The 23,967-nt window shown below is 41.5% G+C and overlaps 1 protein-coding gene across 1 annotated transcript in view; it reads left to right on the top strand.

Moving 5' to 3' along the window:
* Nucleotides 1-21,584, top strand: part of SPSB4 (splA/ryanodine receptor domain and SOCS box containing 4) — a 64,111-nt gene extending 42,527 nt beyond the window's left edge. The window contains exon 2 of the mRNA XM_084291779.1: nucleotides 21,404-21,584. Within this exon, the coding sequence (XP_084147905.1) occupies nucleotides 21,404-21,531 (128 nt within the window). The 3' untranslated portion in view covers nucleotides 21,532-21,584. The remainder of the gene's footprint in view (nucleotides 1-21,403) is intronic.
* The last annotated feature ends 2,383 nt before the right edge of the window (nucleotides 21,585-23,967 follow it).

A 23,967-nucleotide genomic window follows, 5' to 3' on the forward strand; every position in this document is an offset into this window, starting at 1 on the left:
ATAGCTGAGTAAGCCTAAGCCTATCTAGAAAGCAGGAGGTAGAACCGGGTCGTGACACCTTGTGCTTTTTCTCAAGGTGCTATATTCAACAATTTTTCAGCTAGTTAACTTGATTTGCTGACCCCCATAAAGAATAACTGAACCCTAACACAATGATTTTTGATTCATCATGACAAGCTGTCGCTGGACTGGAGAATCGGGAACATTAAAATTCTTTTGTAGTATCTAGTGACATTTACGTACAGTCTTAAAATAGTTGAGAATAGGTGAGATATATTGCTATGATAACATGCTAACAGCTCAGTGCTGGATCTTAGTTTTTATTCATTATATACTATATTGCAGCCATTTATCATTATTACTATTATTGGCAGGCACGAGATGAAGGGCTGGCTTCTCGTCTGGTGTGGAACAGTGTAACTTTGGCTTGATCATGCTGTTGCAACAAAAGCTTAGGCAATAAAACTAAGAATTTCACGCCATGTAGTCAGACTCTCTCTCTTGCATCTAGTCTGTCTGAATAGTTCTCAGGCTAATAAATTGTTCTACTTGCATTGCTGCTGCCATCCCTTCTGCTGCCACGTTTGCACGTTTGTTACATCCAGGATCAAATCACTCTCTTCCACTGTTTGCTCTCAAGTCGAGAGGTATTTATAGACATTGCTCATGCAGAAAGACCACGTAACATCAGGAGCACACGCTGGTTTTTAGTAAGAGCACCGGATGGGATGAATAGACATTAGGGATGCTGTACTAACAAACTGTCCCATGTATTAGATTCTAAATGTGATATTGCAGGTTGGCCATAATTCAGTCACTTTCTAATATTCATCACTATTATGCTAAAAGCATGTAAATAGCAATAAATTACGGCATCAACTAATTTAATAGTTCATAGGTGGTCATTCCTTGGAAATTCCACTTTAGTAAGGCAATGTCGTAGGTGAAATCAGAAAGGGGTGCCATTTACGTTATTTTGTACTGCAGGAAGAACATCGGAGACAGACGTTTGGTGGTGGCAGAAGCAATAATTTAGGCTGACAAAATTATGTGTTGTTTGTTGTGCCTATGGTAATCAACATTTTTTCAAGGAAAGTAGTGTTGTTAGAAAAGATTAGAAATCCACAGGTGCTGCATGCTATATGCTGTATATCTGGTTTAAATTTTTTATAGTTCTACCAATTGTTTAAAATTATTGTGCATAAATTACTTACATTTCTTGTTCTTCTCCCTGACAATGTTCCAATGAATTTTGTAAAGACTAATTACTGTGGTCCCGGCTAGAGATGCTTTTTTACATCAGTGTTCATTCACAACTTGCTAGATGCCTGCAGCTACAAATCAGTCATTTGAGCAACCCTGGGAAGTGTTTTGTCATTTATTTTTCACATTATACATCCCATCTGGTAATAGAAGAAGCTAATAGTTACAAGCACATTATCAACTTGAAATCAAGCCATTTCTGAACCACTGTAATTACCAGTTCCTTCAGCCACTACAGTTGACTCTGAGCATGCACACGTGTGTTGCTCTGTGCCTACACAAGACAGGGGCTTTTTCGTCTTCGTTCTTTGCTGCATAAAAGACTTCCAGACGGAGAAAAAGTCTAATAGTGGCCTTCCTACATCTGGGTAGCGCAGTGCCATTTTCTCATCCTGCCAGCTGCAGTCTGTAGATGCAGTCTCGTGTGCACTGCTGATGGTGCTGCTTGGTGGGATGGCAGCGTCAGTTTGCAGTCCCAGAGAGCAGGCAAAAATGGTTTAAGCATCCAGTTATTTAAATGGCCTTTGAGCAGAAGCCAACAAACAGCATACTGCAGAAATGCAGAGCAACTCTTTTCTGTAGGTGGGATAAAGCTTAGGCGGCTCATTCAGTTAATAATATGGCTCAAGCAGTCAAATTTCTATACTCTGATTTGGGAGGTTATTCCATAGCTCGTTTCTGATACTCATCCTAAACTACTTTTATTTCTGAAGTTGTATGGCTTTCTAAGCAGTTGCTCTTTACACGGTTACTGCCTTTGATTATTACCTGGCCCATCCTCTCCCCGCTACTGCTTTCATTCTAACAAGTCCTGTAGTGTGAGTTCTTCTAATCTGTTCTTCCAAGCTAAATTCAGTCAATCTTAAATCAGGCTTAAATGTTGAATTAGTGCATCAGAATGTTAGAAACATTAGAATTGCACTAATGCAGTCTGCTCAGTTACTATATAGTCTAATTGAATGATTCTGTAATAGGAAAATTGATTAAGTATTTAAATCGCATCAGATCTGAGAAATTGAAGTGTGCTTTTCATTAACTTTTGCTACAAGCTGGAAGGAGCTGAAGGTGTGATTGAGCATTTGCCTTTGACACGTGCCCCTTAATTCGCTGCTGAAAGACACTTGCTGGGTCCATCCCCTTGCCGCGTTCTGCTGCCCATTTTCAGAATAAGCCATCTGTTGTGTTCTGAGTGTATTTCACAGTCAGTTTTGTTCAAGTGTGCTGAAAGCTGCTGAAGGAAGAGCTTTTTTTCAGGCTCGTAAGTATGACTAAATGGAATGACTGACGTCCAGGTCTCCTTGAGACCGAGGAGTTCAGTCATGGAACCAGGCTGGGCGCATCCTAGCCGGAGCTCCGATACCATTCCTGCCAAGAAGAGCCACTGTGATTCTTTCCAACTTGTCATGATAAACTAAACCGAGAAGAGAGTATTCATCATGAATAATTAATATGACAGGCATTTTTGCTACTAACTTAACACTACAAATTTTGCCAGCAATACTCAGGCTAACTCTTGGTGTTGGCAAGTGAGTAACCTCATCCCTGGGCTTATTTGCAGCAACTGCAGACACTGAGGTGAGCCTTCGTTATTTTAATCTAATCTACTTCAGAAAAATGTTCCCAAGTCCCCTTACTTTTTTCATACATTTTTTTTTTTTCCCACTTGTGATTCAAAGACAGGGATGCTGACAGAGCGACGAAGAATTGTTGGTATGTAATTTAGGACAAGGTTCCACTGGCTCTTTAAAAGGCAAAATGTGAATAGGGTGAGCAGTGACTGGTAAGCAGGGCGAGTTGCCAAATGGTGCCCACACTCCGTCGGTGCAGAACGAGGCCGTTCGGCAGCACGGTCACTGCGGTCATCGCACCTGTGGGCAGCAGCGTGTGTCGTATGCCATCCATCTGAGCAGCCTCACAGGGTGAACATCCTAAACTCTGCAGCTCTTCCAGAGGCAATCAGAGGTTCCAGTTCATTCGTCCAGCTTAGATATCCGAGCACATTCCTGTGTATTCTTGAGACGTAAAGAAGCATTTGGGTCTCAATCACTCATTTTTGTCTGTAAAAGAAATAAACAAGCGTGTGGTCTTAATGCATCAAGTGCCTCCCTCCCCTTTCTTCCCGAGTGGCACAGCTGGCTCCTTTTCAGAACTTCTTTCCCTGGTGCTGTTTTTTAACTGCACAAACTTTGTTTCATGTTGAAGGCTCTGCAAATGCTCACTCTGTTAATACCTTCAGAGATTTTCTCACTGTGTGAAAGCTGCTGGAATGGAAGCCAGTCTGGCAGAAAGGTCACCTCCTCTTAATGAGTTGCTTTTTGCTTTCCTTTCTCAGAAATAGCAATAGGAAAACCTAAAATTCTTTGGATATTGGACTTTAATGTATGTGCTTTGGAAAGGAAATGATTTTTTTTTTTTCCAGTGAGGAAGGCAGATAATGATGATGCATTTTCAAATGTTCCTAGCAGAGGTCTGCTCAGAGCTATACATTCTGCTGTCAGTATCTGTTAGACTATATTGCTGTACCGCAGTATGCATTTTCTGCAAAAATCCCCCTAAAATTGAAACAACAAGATCTTTTTTTTTTCTTTTTAAATGTGTCTTTGTGAAGCAAAAATTGTATTAAAGCAAAAACATAGTGTGTGCGTGAGGGGGTTGGGGGGTATAAAGACCAGTACAGCTTTCTTGTTGCCATTTCTCTGTCCTTCACTGTTGCAGTTTGGCACTAGAGGAGCCCTGCAGAGCCCCTGTGAGGCGGAGCAGCCTTGCTTCCTTTGCAAGCGGCGGTGACTTGCCTGTACCACACAGGTTGCCAGTGCCAGAGGGAAATGATGGCTCTGTCTAGACTCGAGTGGCCTCAGGAGCATGCGATGGGCAGGTCAGCCAAGGTCCTCGCAGAACTCTGTGAGGGTACTGTGTTCGGGACACAACTCTGGACATACTTCGTATCTGTTGAGTTTATTATGGTAATACATAAACGTGGCCTTTCATCCACACAGGGATTTCCCAGCTAATCAAACCCATGTCGCAATATTTGGCTGGGGTCTACCAGGTTCTGTTGTGTCATGTCCAGCACTGTCCCTTCATTCTCAGTGTGGGCCGTAGCAGGACGAACACTGCAGTCGTATCAGCCTTGTGAGATGGATCTCTGCTGCTTTAGCAGTGACGCCTGCATCTAAATAGGTAAAATAAAATCATTTCAATTCCTGGGCCCTCCAAGATTCTCTTACATGAGACATGGCAAAGACATAGCGCAGCTGATGTAGGGCTCCTCCAAAATCCCGAACAGAGTGCCCTGAGGGACTTGTCAAATCTAAGTGCAAAACAAGTGTGCAGTTGAGACGTGGCTGCTTGTTGCCCTGCAGCGGGACGGACACGGGCTGGCTCGCTGTGTGCGTGGTGCTTGCACGGTTACGCTGACCTGAGCGATTTGATCAACATCGTGTAGGAAACACGTCAGAAGCAGCAGCGTGACCTTTGTGATTGCCATGTTTTCACATCTGCTGTGCTTCAGTATTCACAAAGCCTCCAGATTCCCAAAAAGCACTGTGGTTCTTTTAATAGTGTTGAATTTTTTTTTTATTATTATTTTTTTTAGTGTTTTGTAGGCACTGGCTAACCAATCCTGCTAAGTGTTTACACTAGTTTGTTGACTTTCTACCCCAGTGTTGAATTTATTAGTTAGATGCATAGTTTCAAGTTGATGACACTTTATTTTGTTCTCCTTACAGATGTGAGCAATAACTTCTCAGTGCTCTTTCATTATCCATGTCATTTCCAAAGATAGGTATCTAAAAGTTTGCTGAAGTGTCAACAAAGCAGTCTCTGGATCAGAGTGAGCATGGCTCTGCCCTGTGTCTTTCATGTTATTTCCCTGATTTCTGTCACCACTTAGAGGAGACTGAAATGCCCCTGGATGTGTAAGTCACCCCTGGGTGGTACTGGAACCAGTCCATTCGTGGCTGTTGGCCAGAGCTGCTCTGTTTGAGTCTCGGCTGTAGTGGTTATGAACTTGGCATTATGAACGGGGCCTGTGTCCTGAGCTCAACCTCTGCAGAAACTTCCGCTAGCGATGCAGCCTTGCCATCGTGCTTAAACTGCTCCTTCGTTTCTATAACGTCTTTCTATAAATACTTCAAAGGCATTTTAATGCATTATTCTTAGCCTACAGTGACCTTCCTGGAACAAAAGGTTTGATTAAGAGTTGTTTATGCGGAAATATTCACAAACCGAAATTGGAGGATGCGTGCATAGGAGAAGCTCTTGAAGGACAATGAGCACACTTGCTGTCTTGTACTGGCGCTCCAGCATTTTTAAAGGCACTGCCTGTTGTATGGCCATAGGTCAGCTCTTCTTATATTCAAATAAAAAAAAAATAATTTTGATGTTATTTGACAAGCCATTTTGCAGCCAAGTGAAATAATCCTTGTATAGCATTTTGATGTATCCCACAAAGCTTGGTTCAGTCCTCGTGATATTTATTCTGTTTCAGATACAGCAGTTTTCCAAAATAAGGGCTAATTTAACTTCCTGTTACCATGGCTTTCAACCCCTCTAACAAATAATTAATATAGAAAAAGCAACATGTAATTTGCTTCTGCAGATAACCCACACCATTTAATTTTTAAAAGGCCAGTAATACTTGATGGTTCACCACTTAGGAACATATCTTAAATGTTCAGAGTCCATGGTATTTCCCCAGAGTGATTTATAATGCAGCAAGAAATGGAAAGCTTAAGAAAGGGGAGGAGGGTTTGGATGGGAACACTTAAAATTTCTTGGCAGAAGCTTACTGCTAGGGAAGCTTTGGTGTCTTGTTTTTTTGTTTGATTGTTTTGGTTTGTTTTGGTTTTGATTTGGTTTGTGTTTTTCCCCTTTCCTTTTGGGAATGAGAGATTTCAAGGAGGAAATGGCTGATCTGAGTTCCTGAGAGTGCTTTCTGAAGGCAAGTTGAGAGACCAACCGCATTTACATCACAGACCACATCCCTGTGAAAAATGTAGCGTGCACTCTTAACCTGCTGGACTCGGCTGATGATCCTGGGAGCAGAGCCACAGCTGCTGAACAAAGGCAGCTGGCACCGCAGCCCGGCCGCCGCTCCCTCATCCGCACTGCAGAAAGCTCCTAGCTGAGCCGTAATAAATTGCCTTTTTCCGCTGGAGAGAATGGAGTCACATAGGTGCAACCATAAACCTACCTTCTTCGTACTGAAAGCGAAGATTAAAGGCCTACATAAACTATAAAAGTATTCTGGCATGGCATGAACAAAGTGCTGTTTTGTTCTTATTGGATGAAAATTTTAGCAAATGGTAGATGCTAAGGTGGCATCATAGTTGTTACACTTCCCAAAAATGCCAAATTTCCAGCATAATGGGTGTTAGTTTCTTTTGAGGAGAGTTCCCAAAACCTTGTTTAATGCTGTGGCACATAGAGCTTTGCTGAGACTCCGCAGGATTAAGACCACACACTGCACTGTGCCTGCGGGGCGACCTGCACAAAGCAAGGGGTGGCTTTTGGGGATCCCCAAAAGAGTCAGAGGCATCGGAGAGTTTAGGTTTGCTTACTTTTTTGTATTCTGTGTCATTCCTTCAACTTCCCTTCTTTATTGGCTCTAGATTACTTCTTGTGTACACATGTAATTAGATTGGACATCAATGGTAACATTTTCAGTGATGGTCTGTAAATTTATTACAGATGCTTAATATGTATGGCAATGGATTTAGCTGTAGAGTAGCAGTGTGTTTGTAGCCCTTGTTGTAACTGTTGTGTGCCTTATGTGCCACTTTGCACAAGACGCATGCATAGAAAAATGGGAAAATCAATAGTGTGGCAGATACGGCTGACTTTGAACCCCAAATAAATTTGGTGTTGTTCTTTTGGGACTTTTTACGTGACAATCTTTGGCACTCAGCTTTTTCTAGGAGAGGCAGTGGAAAACAAATGCAGAAAGTGAGAACTTTGGCTTGAAGTGGGGTTTCAGGAATGAGGCAACCAGCAGCTACTGGGAAGGACAGCGCTGGGAGGCAGGGGTCTGTGGGGAGCTGGCTGCACCCACAGGCATTGGGAACTGACTGAGGACAGAAATGTGTGCGGGCTCATTCTCAAGTCCTTTTCTCTGATGGCTTGTTAAATGCCTTACTGCCCCTTTCCTTCCCCCTCCTGTGCATTTGTTTCAGGAGGAACCTTGAGCCCCTGGCTTGGTCGGAACTTCTGTGGGCAGCGGCGGGGTTTGGCTCGGGTAGCCCGGGGAGGAGCTGCGTCACTGCTGGCCGGGGGTACACCCAAACCTGAAACGAGGAAAACGCCCACACAGAGCTGTGTCTTCAGTGTGAACAATTGGGAGCATCCTGCTATTACAGAGCAGAGAACTTTAAAGGAAGATGAAGTGTTAGTCAAATAACTTTTAGAAATGGTATGTGCTGAAACAAATTTTCAGAGCAAGCTTTTAAAGAAGATGTGATAGACACCAGAAGATGGCAACTGTATGTGAAGACAACTTTGGTCTGTTCTATGTTTGTTGTTTCATGACTAACAGACAGCTGAACCTTTTCAATTTCCTGGATTTGTGTGGTGTTTTTTTTTTTTTATTATTATTATTTTTATTATTTGGGAATGTGTTCTCATTTCAGGACTTCTTGGAAGTGGTTTTATAACTAATAAAATTCTGTAACCAGGGTATCTCCATAAAGCACTTCCCAAAAGGAAGCTATTTCATTGAAGAGAGATTTCCTTCAGGAATCCTAAATAGCGTTAATGCAAGGCAATTTTTGTGAGACATCCATCTTTGAATGGACCGAGCTGAATCTTTCATCGGAACTGGACAAAATCCCTGAGGAAAAATGCACATGAAATGAATTGAGCCCTACATATTTGAAAGCAAGGATTCGGTTCTGCTGTGACTGCTGAGCACAGAAGTGGAACAGATGGTTTTGGAACAGGCCAAATTGTGTGACCTTTTCTGTCAATAGTAATTGCTAAATCCATGTGGATCATCCCAAGCATGAATGTGATGAAATAAGAAATACTATGCACAACTAGCTTTTTAAAGATGTGATGCATCTAAGAAACAAGTAGATGAAGCCTTTTTTTTTTTTTGTCTTCACATTGTGCTCTGTTATGAAGGTCTTCAAGCAATTGTGCAAATTTCTTTCTGTGAAGTTTGCTTTTGCACAAGTGTACAGCTTCTTGTTTAAGGCTGCACGGCGGAGAGAGTTGTCCAAATGCTTTAAACAGTTGTCACTTGGCTTTGATGTTTTAAAGGGAGGAGTGTCCTGGAAGCCCAGTCTTAATTGGTGTTACCAAACAAGTAAAAGGCAGTGATGAATAATGGATAGTCCTGCTTTTGTCTTTAGAAGCAACATCAATAAGGCAAATCATACGGAAACATTGCCTGTTTTGATTCAGCTGGGAAGTTACCTCAGAGACTGTGACATGCATATTTCAATCCGTACCAGGATCCCAAACGGACAAACCCCAGAATTCTGATCGGGCAACAACACGTATCAGCACTTAGGGAGATGGTTATAAGTGGGTCAGGTTACCCTGTGCTCCTAAGTTGTCTTGCCTCTAGGTTTCTGTGGGCTTAGGGGTTTTGATTGTAGTTGAAAAGGACTACAAACAAGCACAAGGTCTTGATCTCTCCTCCCGGAGAAGGGAATAGAAGCATAACCAACGTATGGTCACTCACCAGCACAGTGGGTTTAGAGAACAGGTTAAATTGAACACTTCCCAGGAAGTGTGGTCTGGGAGGCTGCACCTACTCCTGAAGAGAATGATTTTGGAAAGCTGTGTGTAACTTTTTACTCAGTTTATGTGATTCACTTAATTAGTTTAGAAATATCTGTGACATCACAACGGCAAGGGCATATTCTTATGTCTGAGGGGGTCAGTGTTTATCTCAAAACTGTGAGGACCTAGGGGGAAAAAAGTATATGCATTTCATCTTACGGGAAGACTGACAGCAGAAAGGACTTGGCAACAGGGGAGAAGGCCAAATATCTGTGGATAGGGGACCCCATTTAGCAGTATTTACCCTGGCAAAATTCCCTCTGGCTTTGCTGACAATGCTGATGGAGTGAAAAAGGCTGAGTCGACACAAAGCAGCAGGAATTCAGTGGGAAGCATTCTTTTGGGCTGTGTGTAATTCTGAATGTGTTTTTAATATTTTGGGGTTTTGTACTCTGGATTAAGTACTGAGTTAAAGAATTTGTTTTGAGAATTTAGCATTTCATCTGTTGCACCATCATTGTACAGATTTTAGAACAAAAAAAAAAAGCAAAATATACCACTATGCCTGATGTACCCGGAGGCATAAGGGTATTTCACTATTAAACCCCTGTTTCCTGAATGACACTGTTTGCTATGTGAACAGGAGCACAGAAGAAAGGGAAGGAGACGGCTGATAAGAGGAAAAAATAAGACAGAGTTAAATGGCTTCTTAGGTGAGGAAATTTGGTTGTAAAAACAGTTACGGTGGAATGAACATATACATTAATGAATGTATACCTAAACATATGTATATATGGTTAAACATGCAACAGGTGTAAATGAGACTGACATTTTTCTCACTTTTTTTTTTTAAATCACATGAAGAAAAAGGTGAAAATTAGTGTTCAGAATTTGAGGCTGGTAGTAAAGGGACCTATGTCCAGAACATAATGGGAAGTAAGCATAATAAAACATACCGGAAATTAAGCAGCAAAGTGATATTTCACTAATCAAACACACCCACCCACTCTTCCCATTTAGTTGCATGTGTGAAATTTTAGATCAAGTTGTGATTTTGAAAATTTTCTATCCCAAACTGTAAATAAATATTGAAGAAAAAGATGACCAGAAAACAACAACAATAAAAGGCCATCCCTTCGTTTGGGCTGGAAATAGCTTTTTTGTCTTCACTAAGGTCTGCTCCTTGCCTGACAGTGTGATGAATGAAATCCTGCACTCAGGTATCCAAACATTGGCTTACACAAACAGACTTACTCTTGAAAACCTTAACCTTCACATTTGCCAATTCCCAGATAAGAAAATGTATGCTCTTGTAGCTAAAACCATGGTGAAATTAGTTGATATTTTTGTACTGAGAAATTACAATACCGAATATTAGATTTTTTTTTTCCCATGCTGTTAATCAAAGCACTTTCCTTAGCATATGTAGCTTAATTCCAGCACATAAAAAATAAATAAACAATATATGTAGGAAGGAGAGGGTTTTTCAGATGTTTCTCTGGTGTTCATCTCTGCTTATGTTCTTGGAAATGTACGTGTATACATGTATATGTCATACATATAAATATATACTGTATATATGCACATGCACACAGAGTGGTAAGCTGAGTGCCTCAAACTACTTCTTAAACCTCTTTTGGAAGCTGTGAAAACACCAACATAGAAATTATTTTAAGAATTCTAGTAGATGCGCTATTTCTTTCCTTCTATTTTTGTATTTGTTAGAGGGATGATGGCATGCTCCTTCCCACAGAAATGAGAGGTGTGCAAGTACATAAAGAGGTGTGTGAATTGCTCACTTGGCTTTGTTGTTCCCAGATGCGAAGCTTTTCTTAATTGCCAGCCTTACAAATTGACTTTGGGATCTGAAAATCTAGATAAATCTTTGTTCATTATAGCTTCTCTGCAGGCCAAATGATGCTCACCTGTGCAACTGCATCAGCCAGATGGCAGCGAGGGGTGGAGGGAGCTGGAAAAGGCCGTTTGCAGATGAAGCGTATTTGGTGATGAATCAGTAAGAAGCAATAAAGTCAGGCCCTTTGTGCTGGTTTATAGTTGCTTCCAGAGTGCAGCCACGCCGCTCGGTCGGTCAGCAGTACTTGTTTTTCTCCTCATTTTGTCTGACATCAATTATGTCCTGTGCAGATGGTGATCATAAAACCATGGGTGGATAACAAAGCACGGGGACAGAAGGACAGGACCAAATGTGAAGCTGGGAGGTGTGTGTGGAGGAGATGACCCAAACAGAAGTCAGTGTTCACATTTTTGCTGTCCTTCTGTTTGCGTCTTAATTCTCTTGAACAGCAAGTCAACACTACCAGGGGAAGAGGCCTTATGTGGAGCTTGAGAGGTCCAAAGAAACTGTGTGAGCTGGACCTGGTGACCTGGAGGAGGATGGGAAAGGGAAAGGGGCTGTGGCTGGTATGCTGCTCACCCATCCCTTTACCCTCAGCACATTTTGTGCTGGTTCTTAAAAGGCTCCAGGTGTGATAACAACCTAGAGCAGTTGTAGGAATGCATAATATGGAAATCAGCTCTTCACACTCTTATTTCTCACAAAGTGATCATTTTTAATACTAGTGCTGTAGGCAGTGGCACAGCAGTGTGAAATTTCAGGCAGAGCTTTCCCAGGGTTGGAGCATGGTAACAGGACCTTGTGAGGAGGAGAGCTAAGCAACAGTGAGTAAAGGCAGCCCTGTGTGCTCCACCTGGTCTGTGAGAGCATGTTTGTCTTCAGGATGAATGCTTTAGAAATGTCTTCAGAGATCGTCAGCTGTGTTTGCATACAAAGAGCAATGACAAATCCTAAATTTGGTATGAAAATCATTCAGATTGTCTCTAGTACCCATTTCGTGCCGAAGAAGATTATTGTACTTAAGGAAAAAAAATCAATTTCAAGAAATGGAAATATAAATGGTATTGAAATAACAGGATCAAATTGATATATTGAGCCTAATTTGCAACTTAATTACTCCAGATTTATTTTAATATAATTCTATTAATATCAAAACTAGTGTAACAAAGTGGCAAATCAGGTCTGTTGTTTGTGGATCTCCCCTAGAGATCATTAGCATGTATACAGCTGCATTAAAATTTAAACAATACACTGCTGATACAAATCCTTTTCACTTGGTTTGAGGAAACCTGCATACGTTCGAGCCTCTGGGTAACTGAAATTGAAGCAGTTGAGAAGATGTCATGTAACAATGGTACAAGGAGTGTAGTCAAATTTCATTGTCTCTGAACAGCTCAGCAGTGTGTGTAAATTTAAGCAGGATAGTCATCCATTCTGTCACCCTGTTAATTATGGCAGAACTGTGAAGAAAGTGGCAATGCAAAACTTAACAGTGTTGAATATTAGAATATTCTAATCAGTGTGATCAGGTTTCTCATCAAGAAATCTTGTCTTCTTCTGTAATACTGTTAGGGCAGGAACGTGCCAGTGAATTGAGGGATAGGCAAAGATTTGCTCAAAAACTGTCATTTTTTTTCCAAGAGCATTAAAACTTGTTTACAACCATAAAGGTTGCTGTAGGTGGGTACTTGTGCAGGGGTATTTTATATGCTCATTTATGAATAACTTTTCATGAAGAGCTAAAAATGCAAGACGTTTTCAGAATGTTTCAGTCATCGCGTTGTGTATTATTTGCACTGTGTGAATTCCTGTTGCAGGAGTTGTCTGCAGTGGTTCATCCTTGAAACCTGAACTTTCCTTCAACTTTCTCAGTTATTACTTTGCCTATAAATCTGTCCATAACCCCCTGAACAACATTGTCTTTGAACTCCAGTGCATCTACTCGGTGAAATTCTCATCCAAGCTTTAATCTTCTCGCACCTCAATATGTTTTAAGTTCCATCTTTATGGCCTGGCATACACAAGCTGAATTTAATGGTGATAAATGCGCTTCTTGAGAGTAAAAGCTATAAAGTGTGCATTAGAGATTAATCTAAGCCAAATCCTCATTCCCAATGTGCTAAACTTGTGTGAGCTTGAACTGGGAGGCGCTGAGGAGCCCATGCTTGTAGCTTAGGCTCATCTCTAGTATCAAGTGCTTCTTTTTGCTGTTGTCGGTTTTAAAACAGAGCGTATTTATGTTAGATGTCTTCTCTACTAGAAAATATTTAGATCATCACTGGAGTTAACTGTCTCAATTTACCTTCATATTGTGTTTGGGAGCAAAGTGAAGGGTTGTTTTATGGAAGTATTTGAGAGCAGGAGAAGAACAAACAAATCAAGATCAGAAAGCAAATCTTTTCCATCCTTACTATTTATGTTTTCCTGATACCCACAGGGAATGAAATCATAGATGCGCTTCCTCTTTCAGAAGAGAAGTGGCCGTGGTGTTCTCTCTCTTTCTCTTTTTCTCAGAGCATGCAAATCTATCGAGCTGTAACAAAAACAGCTTATTACAGGGCTTTGCTCCATTCATTTGCTAGTAAAATTCATTATTATCTGGATCTATTTTGCAGCTTCTGAATAACAGTGCAGCGCTAATAATCCGTAAGTTGGATGAATAGTGTGTTAAAATGTTTTCAAATACAAATCAGAGCTGTGATTTTTATTACTGTAAATGGAATTATTATAATGCACATGGGCATTTAAATTAGCTTCCCTAATTCAGAAAATTGAGCTTTTCAGGAGAGTTTCCACTTTGTTGTGACAGTGCATCTGTTTGTAGATTTGGTCCAGGTTTGGCCCCAGGGCCAGACTTGGTATTGCCCCATGCTGTCAGCGTGCTTCATCTAGAGCTTTTTTAAGGTGGATGGTAGGCCCACCTGGAGGTGAAGAACTGTGCTGAACTGCTGTTCAGACAGACGCTGAAGTCATGATGATGAGCTAAAAAGGCCCTCAAGGCATGGCTGAACACTTGTTTTTGAAGCAGTGTAATAATACTGAAAATTCGGATGAAGATCCAGCAGCTCCCTGGATGTGTCTGCTCCAGAAGAGCTCACAGAGCCCAGTGCTGCCAGTCTGGCGTCTCACCGGGTCGCGAGGGAGATGGCAGCAGCCCAGTTCTGCTGGAGCTGCTGTGGCCTGCCCTGGCAGCTAGTGCTGGTAACCCACAGGCTGTCTCGCACCTCTCTCCTTACATCTGCAAGGTGTTTGTGTTGGTGTAGAGTATTTTGGGTTGTCGCAGACCTGCCAGCGTTGTTGTGTTGGAGCCGTCATTTTTACATCCACCAAGTGGGCAGCAAGCCTCTTGGGAGCAGTCCCACAGCAAATTGCTTTACCTCAGCTTGCTGTCCTGTCTTTAGCTCCCACTGCTCCCAGTTCAGGCTGAGAAGGAGATCAGTCCCTGGGCCAAGGCATTTGTTCTTCTTTGTTGTAGGGGGAGGGAAAGGGAGGATAAAGGAGCACCAGCTCTGATTAGGGAGTTCCCTGTGGTGACGGACAGGTACGTGCCTGGGCCCTCTCGGCCTCGCAGGGCTCGCCTCAGGAGCTGCAGTGTAAAGTCCTGCTGCAAACTTCCTGTGGAATCTCTGGACAAGGCATTTACCCACTGTTTATCGCTGTCCTTTCATTAGTAAAATAAATATTGTGTTAACAGACTGCTTTCTACTTGCAGGGACCAACCCTAGGTTAGTTCTTGTAGAGTTCATTGAGCTCCCTAAAAGAGGGGTGCTGCAGAGCGTAGCTGTGCCTCTCAGCACACAGCCCTCCTACAACTGCTGACAGGCAAATTTCTTTCCTAGGGAAAGCACTCCTGTAAACTACATGCTTCAGGCATCTGTTTAAGACTACTGAATTGAAATTGTTACGAATAATTTTTGAGCTTGGATTTAGGCATGTGCTGTGGTGCTTTCTGAGGTGGGACCCATCGTCTCATCTTCCTCAAAGCAGATTACAAATAGCGAAACCTGAAAAAGAAATTGCAAGGAGGTTCACACTTGTGCTCAAATGACACATTCTTCATCAAACCTCGAAAAGCGGCCACTAGTTTGGGGGAATTTTGTTTGGTTCATTTTCATTATGTTCTGCTTTTCAACTCTTTTCCTCTCAAGAAAGCACAGCTGGAGAGGATTAACTGAAAACAAATGATACTGCAGAATATCTGCTTGTTCATTGCTGCTCTTTCAGCTTACTTCTGCTAATTGATGCCTGATTGAAACTCTAAGCAGTGTGCAACTGTGTCTTACGCTTCCATGCCAAAGGTATCTGTAAACCAATTCCCCCACCCCACATAAGACAAGGGGGGCAGAAGTGTAACCGCAAGTCATTTCTCTCTTCATACTTCTATACCTTCCTTGCCCCCTTCAATATACTGAATTTCAAGTGCCAGGTTTTTGGAGGTTAGCTGAGATACAGGGGTTGTTGATGTTATTTTTGTATATTTACTTCTTTTTGCCCAGTCTGCTAAAAGCAAGGTGCTGATGTGGTGCTACATAAGGCTTTATTTGTCCTAGAAGACAACTGCTGGAGATGCTGCTTATCAGCCTTGACTGATAACAAAATCTCACCATCTGCTGCCCGTTAGGCTGTCAAAGAAGGAGCGCGATAGCTTGCAGCTGTACGTGGGAGCGCTGCGGGGGGCGAGGTGCGGGCGGCGGGGCTCAGGAGGCTGTCACTGTCCCCAGCCGTCTGCTGGACCCCCTGCTCTCGGGCAGGCCCTTGGGGGAACATGAGAAAGGTGACAATGCTCCCTGGTGCTCCCTCTGCACCAGCAGAGCCCTGGGGAGGGGTTGTTGTCCCAGCCCACCTGCGCCGTAAGGAAAAGGCAATGTTCCACGTGCACAGCTCGCAGGGGTAGGCTGCAGAGCTTATAGGCATCTGTGGGAAAAACTGATAAGCGATTTCTTCAATCCTGTTATGCTTTGACTGAATTTTCATTGCTGTTAGGAGATTTATTAGTATTTTTTATGACCGGTCACAGCCTGTGTTCTTTAAAATATTATTTGCAATTTCCTTTCTCTAGAATGTGCCATTTAAGGAACATAAGTCAAATTTTCCATCGGTTGCATCAGGGAAGTTATAAATATGTCAAAGGGGGTGTATTTATGTATCGTATTATGTGGGAGAAAGAATTTGGCCTGTACTGTGTAAAATTAAAACAATAATTAAGCTCTGGCAGGAAGGTTGGAAGGCAAAGTGCTGGCTTATATATATTTGTATGTTTATTGTACGTGATAATTAAAGAGTAGTTATAAATTCTCATATACTCTAATTCCCCCTAATGGAAATACTTAGGTCACGTTACCCCTTGGCAGGTGTTTTCGTATTTGGAGGAAGAGGGAAAAATCAAGAAAAAGATTAAAAAAGAGTGCTTTGTTCTAAAGTATGGTGGGCACGCCGGTGCCCTGATGGGGCAGAGGGTTGTCCCTCAGAACGGGCAGGCAGCAGGAAAGAACTTCAGGGCTGGGATCGGAGCGGTGCTCAATTCCTGGTGGAAAGAAGAGGGCAGGAGTGGGATGCCAGCAGCATCCACCAAGTACGTAAAACAGAATTTACAGAAAACATGATGCCTAAATTAAGGTATGAACGGAGGCATCCTGTATTTCCTCGGTTTCCAAGATTCTTCTGTGCATCAGGCTTTCGCACAGAGGCTGTTTTCTTTCTCTGTCCGTGAGGTGGTGTGTCTGCACCGGTTCCTCTTGCAAAGTGACATGTATTTGGGAACTAGCACGATGATGCAGCGGTTGCCTCATTACTGAGAGTTGTTCACTCATGGCACTACCGCTAACACTGCGAAGTTAGGTCTAGGGAGATGCCATCTGCTCATTTCGTGATGTGTGATTGCGTCTGTCTTGTCACACTGCGCTTTTTCTTTCTTCTTAGCCTTTTAAAGCTGCCTATCAGAGTTGGAAACTAACGTGAATTGCTGAGTATAAATGCTTTTTATTAGTATTTTAAGACCAAAAATATCAAAATATAAGTAATTTAGTGTCATTGGTAGACATCAAAATAAGCTTTAAATAAATTCTTTGTAATTCTTTCTAATTTGTTGTGGCAATGATTCTCAGCAAACCTTACTTCATTTTTCAACCAGCTTTATTTTTGCTTTTCTTAAGGCTATTTTTATTTTATAAAATAAAAGTGTTCTTCACAGATCAATGAAAGCCACGAACGTTACGGGTTGGCTTAGCTTTAAAAATTTGTTTCAAAAATGATTATTGTCATTTGGCAAATAACTGTCCTGTGCTAAAAGCTCCTCTCTTGTACAAGCATTATGTAATGTCACAGTTAATAGCATTTAACGTTATTGGATGCGAAATGACTTCAGTATCTCGGCTATAAAAGCCTGTTTACAGAGACGAGGCATTCTTGTTGGAGTGCCAGATTGTTAAGTAGCTACAAGTTGCCAAAACTCAATGAACTTCCAGCCGGTAATGATGTGCGAATTGCTATCAGGGCTGCGGATTTATTGGCAAAATGCTCGGGAGCGCTGCTGGTTCATAGCCCCAGCCGGGGCTTTACCCTTGTCCTTAAACCATCAGCGAGGCCGCTGGGACAGTACGGCCAGGAGCAGCTGCACCTCGCGCACGGCTCCTCGCAGCAGAGGGCTCAGGGGGATCGTGGCCCTGCCCGAGCAAATGTCCAGTTATTTATTGATTTATTTGTTTATTTTAGATGGGCCTTCTTTGTAAGCTGGCGGTACAAAACAGGGAGGTACAGGAGCTAACCTCTGCCACGCGAACTGAGTGGTGTTACTTTCTCACCATTCTGTTTTCCTGTTAAAAAAACAGTTTTCTGTCATGTCGCAGCCGTGAGAAGCTACCTTTGGGTAAAGAGGTTTCATAATAAACCTTAAAGGAGAAGATTCCTGCAAACCCGTTCAGAGACGTGACGGGAGCCTGGAAGGAGGCCGCGGCCCGGCCGTCCGCAGCTGAGCTCTGCTGGAGCCCGAGAGGAAACGTCGGGCTTCCTGTGCACGGCTCGCGGCTGCGCTGCAATATCTCACTCCAAATTTCTTAGCCTGGTTGGGCATTCAGTACAAAGAGCCATTCTTGAGAATCCTGTTTTTTTTTTTTTTTTTTTTTTCTTCGATTTTGTATTTCAGCTTAGTGATTGATTCCTTTTTTTCCTAATGGACAGAGTGTTACTGGAGTCCACATAACTTCAGTGAAATGAATGGGTGTGTGCTTTTCGGGGGATTGAGTCCCTCCAATTCCCTTCTGTTGTGGGCTATTCCGAAAATACAACATTTCTTTAGACAAAGGATGAAATATAATGAAAAGTGGGTGTAGTAAATACTGTGATATTCTGATTTATTGTTTTCTGCTCTTGCTATGGACATCAACCAGTTAATATCCCTGTATTAATATATATATATATCCTAGGTAAAAAGTTAGTGTTGTAGAAGAAATATGTCTTTTCAGTAGCCAAATTTACAGGTGGCAAGGTGGGTATTCTGAAGCCACGTGGCTATCTTTTTCGTGTTACAATATCCTCTTCTCACTTTCTCTGCTGAGTGTTTGGGAGGCACAAGGTTCTCGGGTGTGCCTTAGGCGTGGTGTGCAGCAGGGCATGCTCAAGATGGTTGAATTTTTCCTTTCTAGAAGGATGGAGTTTCTCATGATGGTTTTTGTTCCTGACTGAATTTCCATGAAAACAAAAAGCATTTCTGGTATTTGCATGTGAGTGAAAGAGGCAGTTGCACGCTGGTGTGCCTTTGCCCTGCCAATTTCCAAGGTGGGGGACCTGGTGGCACCCTTCTAGCCCAGGGTGCTGGAGCAGGGTCCCCAGCTGTGAGCGGGCCCTCCCAGTGCCAGGCAGGGCTTCAGCCGGAGCTGGAAGGGGTCAAAGACAGCTGTGCACAGTCCTTACACACAGCTTCTCCTGCCCTCTCCCCATATTAATACAAATGGCACCACCTGGAACTTGCCCAGTTTTCAGAACCTAACTCGTGCTTCTTCAAACCCAAGCTTTCTTCCAAATGATCCTCATTTGTAAAATATGTAATAAAAATGTGAGATGGGAGAGTGCTTGCACTGAGGCACATAGCAAATGTTTAACGATCTTCTGTTGAGATAGGCTGCCTGAAAATTTTCAGTCTTTAATCTTAAAAAGCTTTACGGTTATATAAACTTTTTTAAAACCTAAGATTTCTTTTTCTGAATTTAATTTTTGATCATTTAAGACTATTCACAGCTGCAAGAAGTTTTTTATTTACAATATGATCGTTACAATTTTTTCTTGAGTTCTTACAGCCAGCACCCCAGAAAATTGAACATCTATTTAATATTGTAGGACAAGCCTGTAATAGTTTTTGTGTGTATGTGTGTGGGTATGTTTTTTATTTTTATTTTTCCCAGTTTGGAGTGCTCTTGAATAGAAAGGAGAATAAAAGGAATAGAGTTAAATTTTCAGGCTGCAAAACCACATTCAGTGTTTGCAATTGAGCAGCTGTTGCAAACACTTCGGGACATTTTCTTTAGCATTTGAACATTCCCTGTAGAAGTGAGAAAAGAGACGTTCACTTAGCATTTCAAACATGAAAAATATTTTAACCTTTCCTTAAATTGTGCTTTAAAGTTTAGAATTAACTCTGTCTGGCTGCACAGATGGCTACGTTTTGCATTTTCCTTTGTCTAGGAGAAAAGGAGACCATGTGATCAGTTAATGGCTTAAAACAGTTAGTCTTTATTTTATACATTCTTTATGAGACCTCAGGGATTCGGGGAAGATACTTGGAAAGTTGTTGTTTATGGTGTAAAACCTGTGATATGTGTTGTACTCTGTGTCCTGGAAATCATGAGCTATTTTTGCTCCTACTTATTAATCCCGGTTAATGAATTTTACAGCTTCATCCCTTAAGAATTAACATTCATCATTCTGGTATGTAAAAATTAAAACTCAGATCACCAGTGTATAGAAGTTTCTACTTTGTTACTGGAACGTGTGGACTCTTTATTTTTTATTTTTTTTTTAACTTCTAGTAACCAAATTCTACATGAACTAGAAGTGGATTTTAAGGAGTGTTTTTAAAGATAAATACGCTTTTTAGTCTTTCAGCATACCACAGAATGCTTTGTAAGCTTTTTCCCTGGACAATTTTGGGAAACAGCTTAATGAACTGTGGACTCTACAAATCAAATGTGGTGCTGGCATAAGTGACAGAAAATCCATGAAGTTAGTGGTGTGTCAATTTTAGTATATAAAACCAAATCTGGTATTTTGTGCCTTGTAATGATTTTTTTTTTTCAAGTAGATTTTAAAATTATAACAGCTGAAGGATTGGTAGATTAACATATAGATGTGCAGATCTACATATGTGGCGCATACAAGAACTCCTGACAAATCCCATGGGAGCTGAAGAATTTTGAGGGCTTGTTAAAAACAAGTTTATAGAATGCTCTTGCTGTAAATATAGGCACGTGATAGATTTTTTTTTTCCTCCCATTTGGAAGTATTAATATGGTTTTAAAGGCTGCTACTGTTTTTATCCTATAAAGATAAAAAGTTTCCTGTAGTCTTTTCTTTTTAGCTCTTACCCTTGTAAAGCAACACGTGCAACCAGACGCATCTGGTTGAAGTTGCTCTGGAAGAGGGGCATAACTGGGTAGAAACGTTACAGCTTTATTCCCGTTCCTGCTGCAAAATGACTTCCATTGCAACCCCCACAATCAGAGAGGTCATTCACGTTACTGTCAGACGGAAATGCTGCCATGTCCCTGCAGTTCCACGAGATGTGCAGATCAGGAGAGGAGATCGGGGCTAGATGGATCGAGGTGCTGTGATCACTGTTCGGGCCTCCAAGCTGAAGTGCTATCTACCAGGCATTTCTGGCAGATACTTAACTCATTTCTATTAAATAAGAGCAGATACAGATGTTGGGTTTCGTGTTTTGGGAGTGTTTGTTTCTGTCTGAGAACACACACAAAGTGGCTTCCAGTCAGCTGAATCCTCCTCATTTATTCATGGGGTAAAGGTTGCATTTCCTCGAGTTTTTTTGATGGTGTTTCATTTATTTTTTTGCTTCCAATGACCTTCCTAGAAAGAAAGGCTAAGCGAGTGTCACAGGAAACCTAGTGTTTGCTGAGAAGTTTGGTTACCCTTGAGTACCATTGCCAGTTCCTAAGGCACAGAAGGAGCTGGTATGCAAGGTCGGGAGTTGCCAGCTTAGTTCATGTTAACACAACGTGAAGAATGGGCTGTTACTGTGTAGAAGCTCTTTGTCTTGTTACAAATCTGGAAATGTAATAACTTGTTAAGCTGCAACCTTAGAAGTCTGAAGCGTGGTTCTGAGTTATTATTTTAAGCCTTACAGATAAGGAAGTTCTGATGGGTGAAATGGGTGAAATCCAAGCACAGAACTCAGTCTTTGCTTCTCCTGAGCATCTTAGTTGCCTCATGATTGTCAGGTTTTCCCAATGCTATTATCTTTTTGACTGCTTAATACAACACAGAATCTATGTTAATAAAACACTGAGACTAATTGAAGATGCTGAAAAAATATTTTATTTTTTTTTCCTGCAGCGGAACCCCTGCCTTTAATGGACTTGTGCCGAAGATCAATTCGTTTTGCTCTTGGCAGAGACCGCCTGCATGACATAGAAATTCTACCTTTGCCTCTGTCTCTGAAAAATTATTTACAGTATCAATAAGATGTCTAGAACCCTCTGGCCTCACATTGGACTACATCAATGCAAATGGCAGAAAATTGTTTACAGCAAAATATAAATCTTCGTGATGGACACTCAAGTGTTATTTAATTTTTAATATATATATTTTTTCTGAATCAGTGGAAGCAGATCACTGCGGGGGACTACTAAAGAATGTGAAAACATTGATTTGATCAAGATTCATGTATTATCTGTTGCCTGTTGTGTTTACAGTCATGAAAGCCATTATCTTCAGCTGTCATGTATTGGTTTTTCATTGATGTCTCTGATAAATGCCAAGAGAAAATCTGACCTGCAAGATCTCCTGTCATGCAGAACAGAGCATTCTTCAATAATATATATTTTTCTTTGTCTCTCCTAAACCCCAGCCCAATAGATATAATAAGTTAGCAAAGAAAAAAACAGTAACTTTTGGAAAATGCTTAAATCATACCTTAAATCCCCAGAGCTGTGAAGAGCTTTGAGTGCTCTGCACTCAATATAATCAGGCCTACAATATCTGAAAGTTCTGACATTCAACAACAAAAAAAAAATCTAGGCAGATTGTCTAGAAGAGTCTGTGATTTAAAAACATGAGAGGAAAAACTGGTATATGTGTCTGAAAGATCAGCTTTTGGACGTGGTAAGTGAAATGAAGTCTGTTGTTTTCAAAACCAAATCTAGTCCCTCCAAAGTTTTGCAGTTTCTAGCAAAGTGCTAACTAGCCCAAGAATTTAGGATATTTGTATTTTAGAAAGCTTGTCACTTTTTTATTTGAATAAATTTATAATTTTTATGTGGTATGAACTCTAAATACTTGGTTCTCTTTTAAATGTATGTGTGGCTATAATGTTTATTTATCTGTTTAGAGTCTGTGGAGTTCTCATTTAACTGTTACCCATCTTGGGGTTACTGATTTTTTTTTTTTTTTCCCCATCTCCACCTGAAATGTATTAATTTTTCAGGCTCATCCTGTTTTTAAGATGCTGCTTTCTATTTGCATTTCTTACATGTTTCAAGTTATCTGCCCGATCAGTTATCTAGTTTTTAAACTGGAAGTTGTTGTTACGGCAGGATGTCAAATGTTTAGACTGAGCTGCCTTCAGCATATTTTAATGTGAATTTACTGATGAACGAGGAGAAAATTTCTAATAAAGTCTACTGTCCAAAATAAAACTTGTCTCCTTTGATGAAGTGTTAAATAACATAAACTTCAACTCTGTATGCAGTGCTGGTTCCTCCTGCAGCTTTGTAAATGTTTCTGTCCAGCACAATTTTGGAATTGCTGTTTTGGGTTCACGTGTGAGTGAAGACCATCACATCGCAGGCAGTGTCGTGTCCCACTCCCTCTGAGTACACTTGTACTGAAGACTTGTGCTTTTAACACTTTTCTGGCCGGATTCCTCTAAGCAGCACCTCCGCTTAGTGCTAAATTGCACTTTGAGACTCCATGACCGAGGTAAGTTGACATTCGACCCGCACGCATGGGTGATGCAGGCACATACGCTGCCAGATGCCGATGGTTGCCCTTCTCTCAGTCACCTCAATGAGCAGAATTAACAGATTCCATCAGAAAAGAGAAACGAGGTTAAAAAGCTAGAGCAACATAAGCAAGAGTGGGAGCAGCAAGGGCAAGGTAATGTAGGGATGTCAAGAAAGAAATAACAAGGATTTGCCTCTCTGGGCTTAATGATGCAAGTCGATGCATGTTTCAGCACCAACTTATTTTTGGAAATGTTTCATGTAGGGTGAGGGGTGCGTGCTGTATTCCATACTTTAGTCTTACAAAGGGAAAGAAGTTACAGCTGTGGTCTAGATTTCTTACTTTTGCCATTTGCTTTGTTTAATTTGAACCTTTTGTCTTGCTAGGTACAGAGGAGGAAGGAGGTATAACAACGTACCCAAAATGAAAGGTAGAGCTGTATCAGGTGATCTTTCATAAACCAGGCAAGCAGCTGTTCAGGAATGGCTTCGTAGTCCTGGTATACCTTAATTTTTCTCCTCTGAAATCTATTTTAGGTAAGCATTTCCCAAAATTAGTGTCACGGTGTCTCTGCCTAGACTTCATGTTCCTTTGAATAACAGCAGTGACACACACCGCTGTTGAAGTGTTGTCTTCCCCTTTGTTCTTTAATTGACCCAGGCTAACAGCTTTTTAATGTGACAGTGAGGTGGGAACTGGTACCACGAGACACCGAATGGTGCCTCTCTATGTTAATTAACCCAGTTATTTTACAGTAGGATTGAAATTGCAGTTGGTGCCTGTGATGGTGACTCCTCTATACCACATGTCCTTATTTTAACTTCCAAATGTTTTTTCCCTAACATAACTGTCACTCAGGAGTACTAGCTTCATTCTTTTCCTGTCCCCTGGGCGTGCTGTTGTGATTCTGTGGATGGTAGGTACACCCTTTCACGTAGGCGTAGGGCCCTGTTTTG

The sequence above is a fragment of the Netta rufina genome (assembly GCF_964035555.1).
Source record: "Netta rufina genome assembly, chromosome: 9".
NCBI lineage: Eukaryota > Metazoa > Chordata > Aves > Anseriformes > Anatidae > Netta > Netta rufina.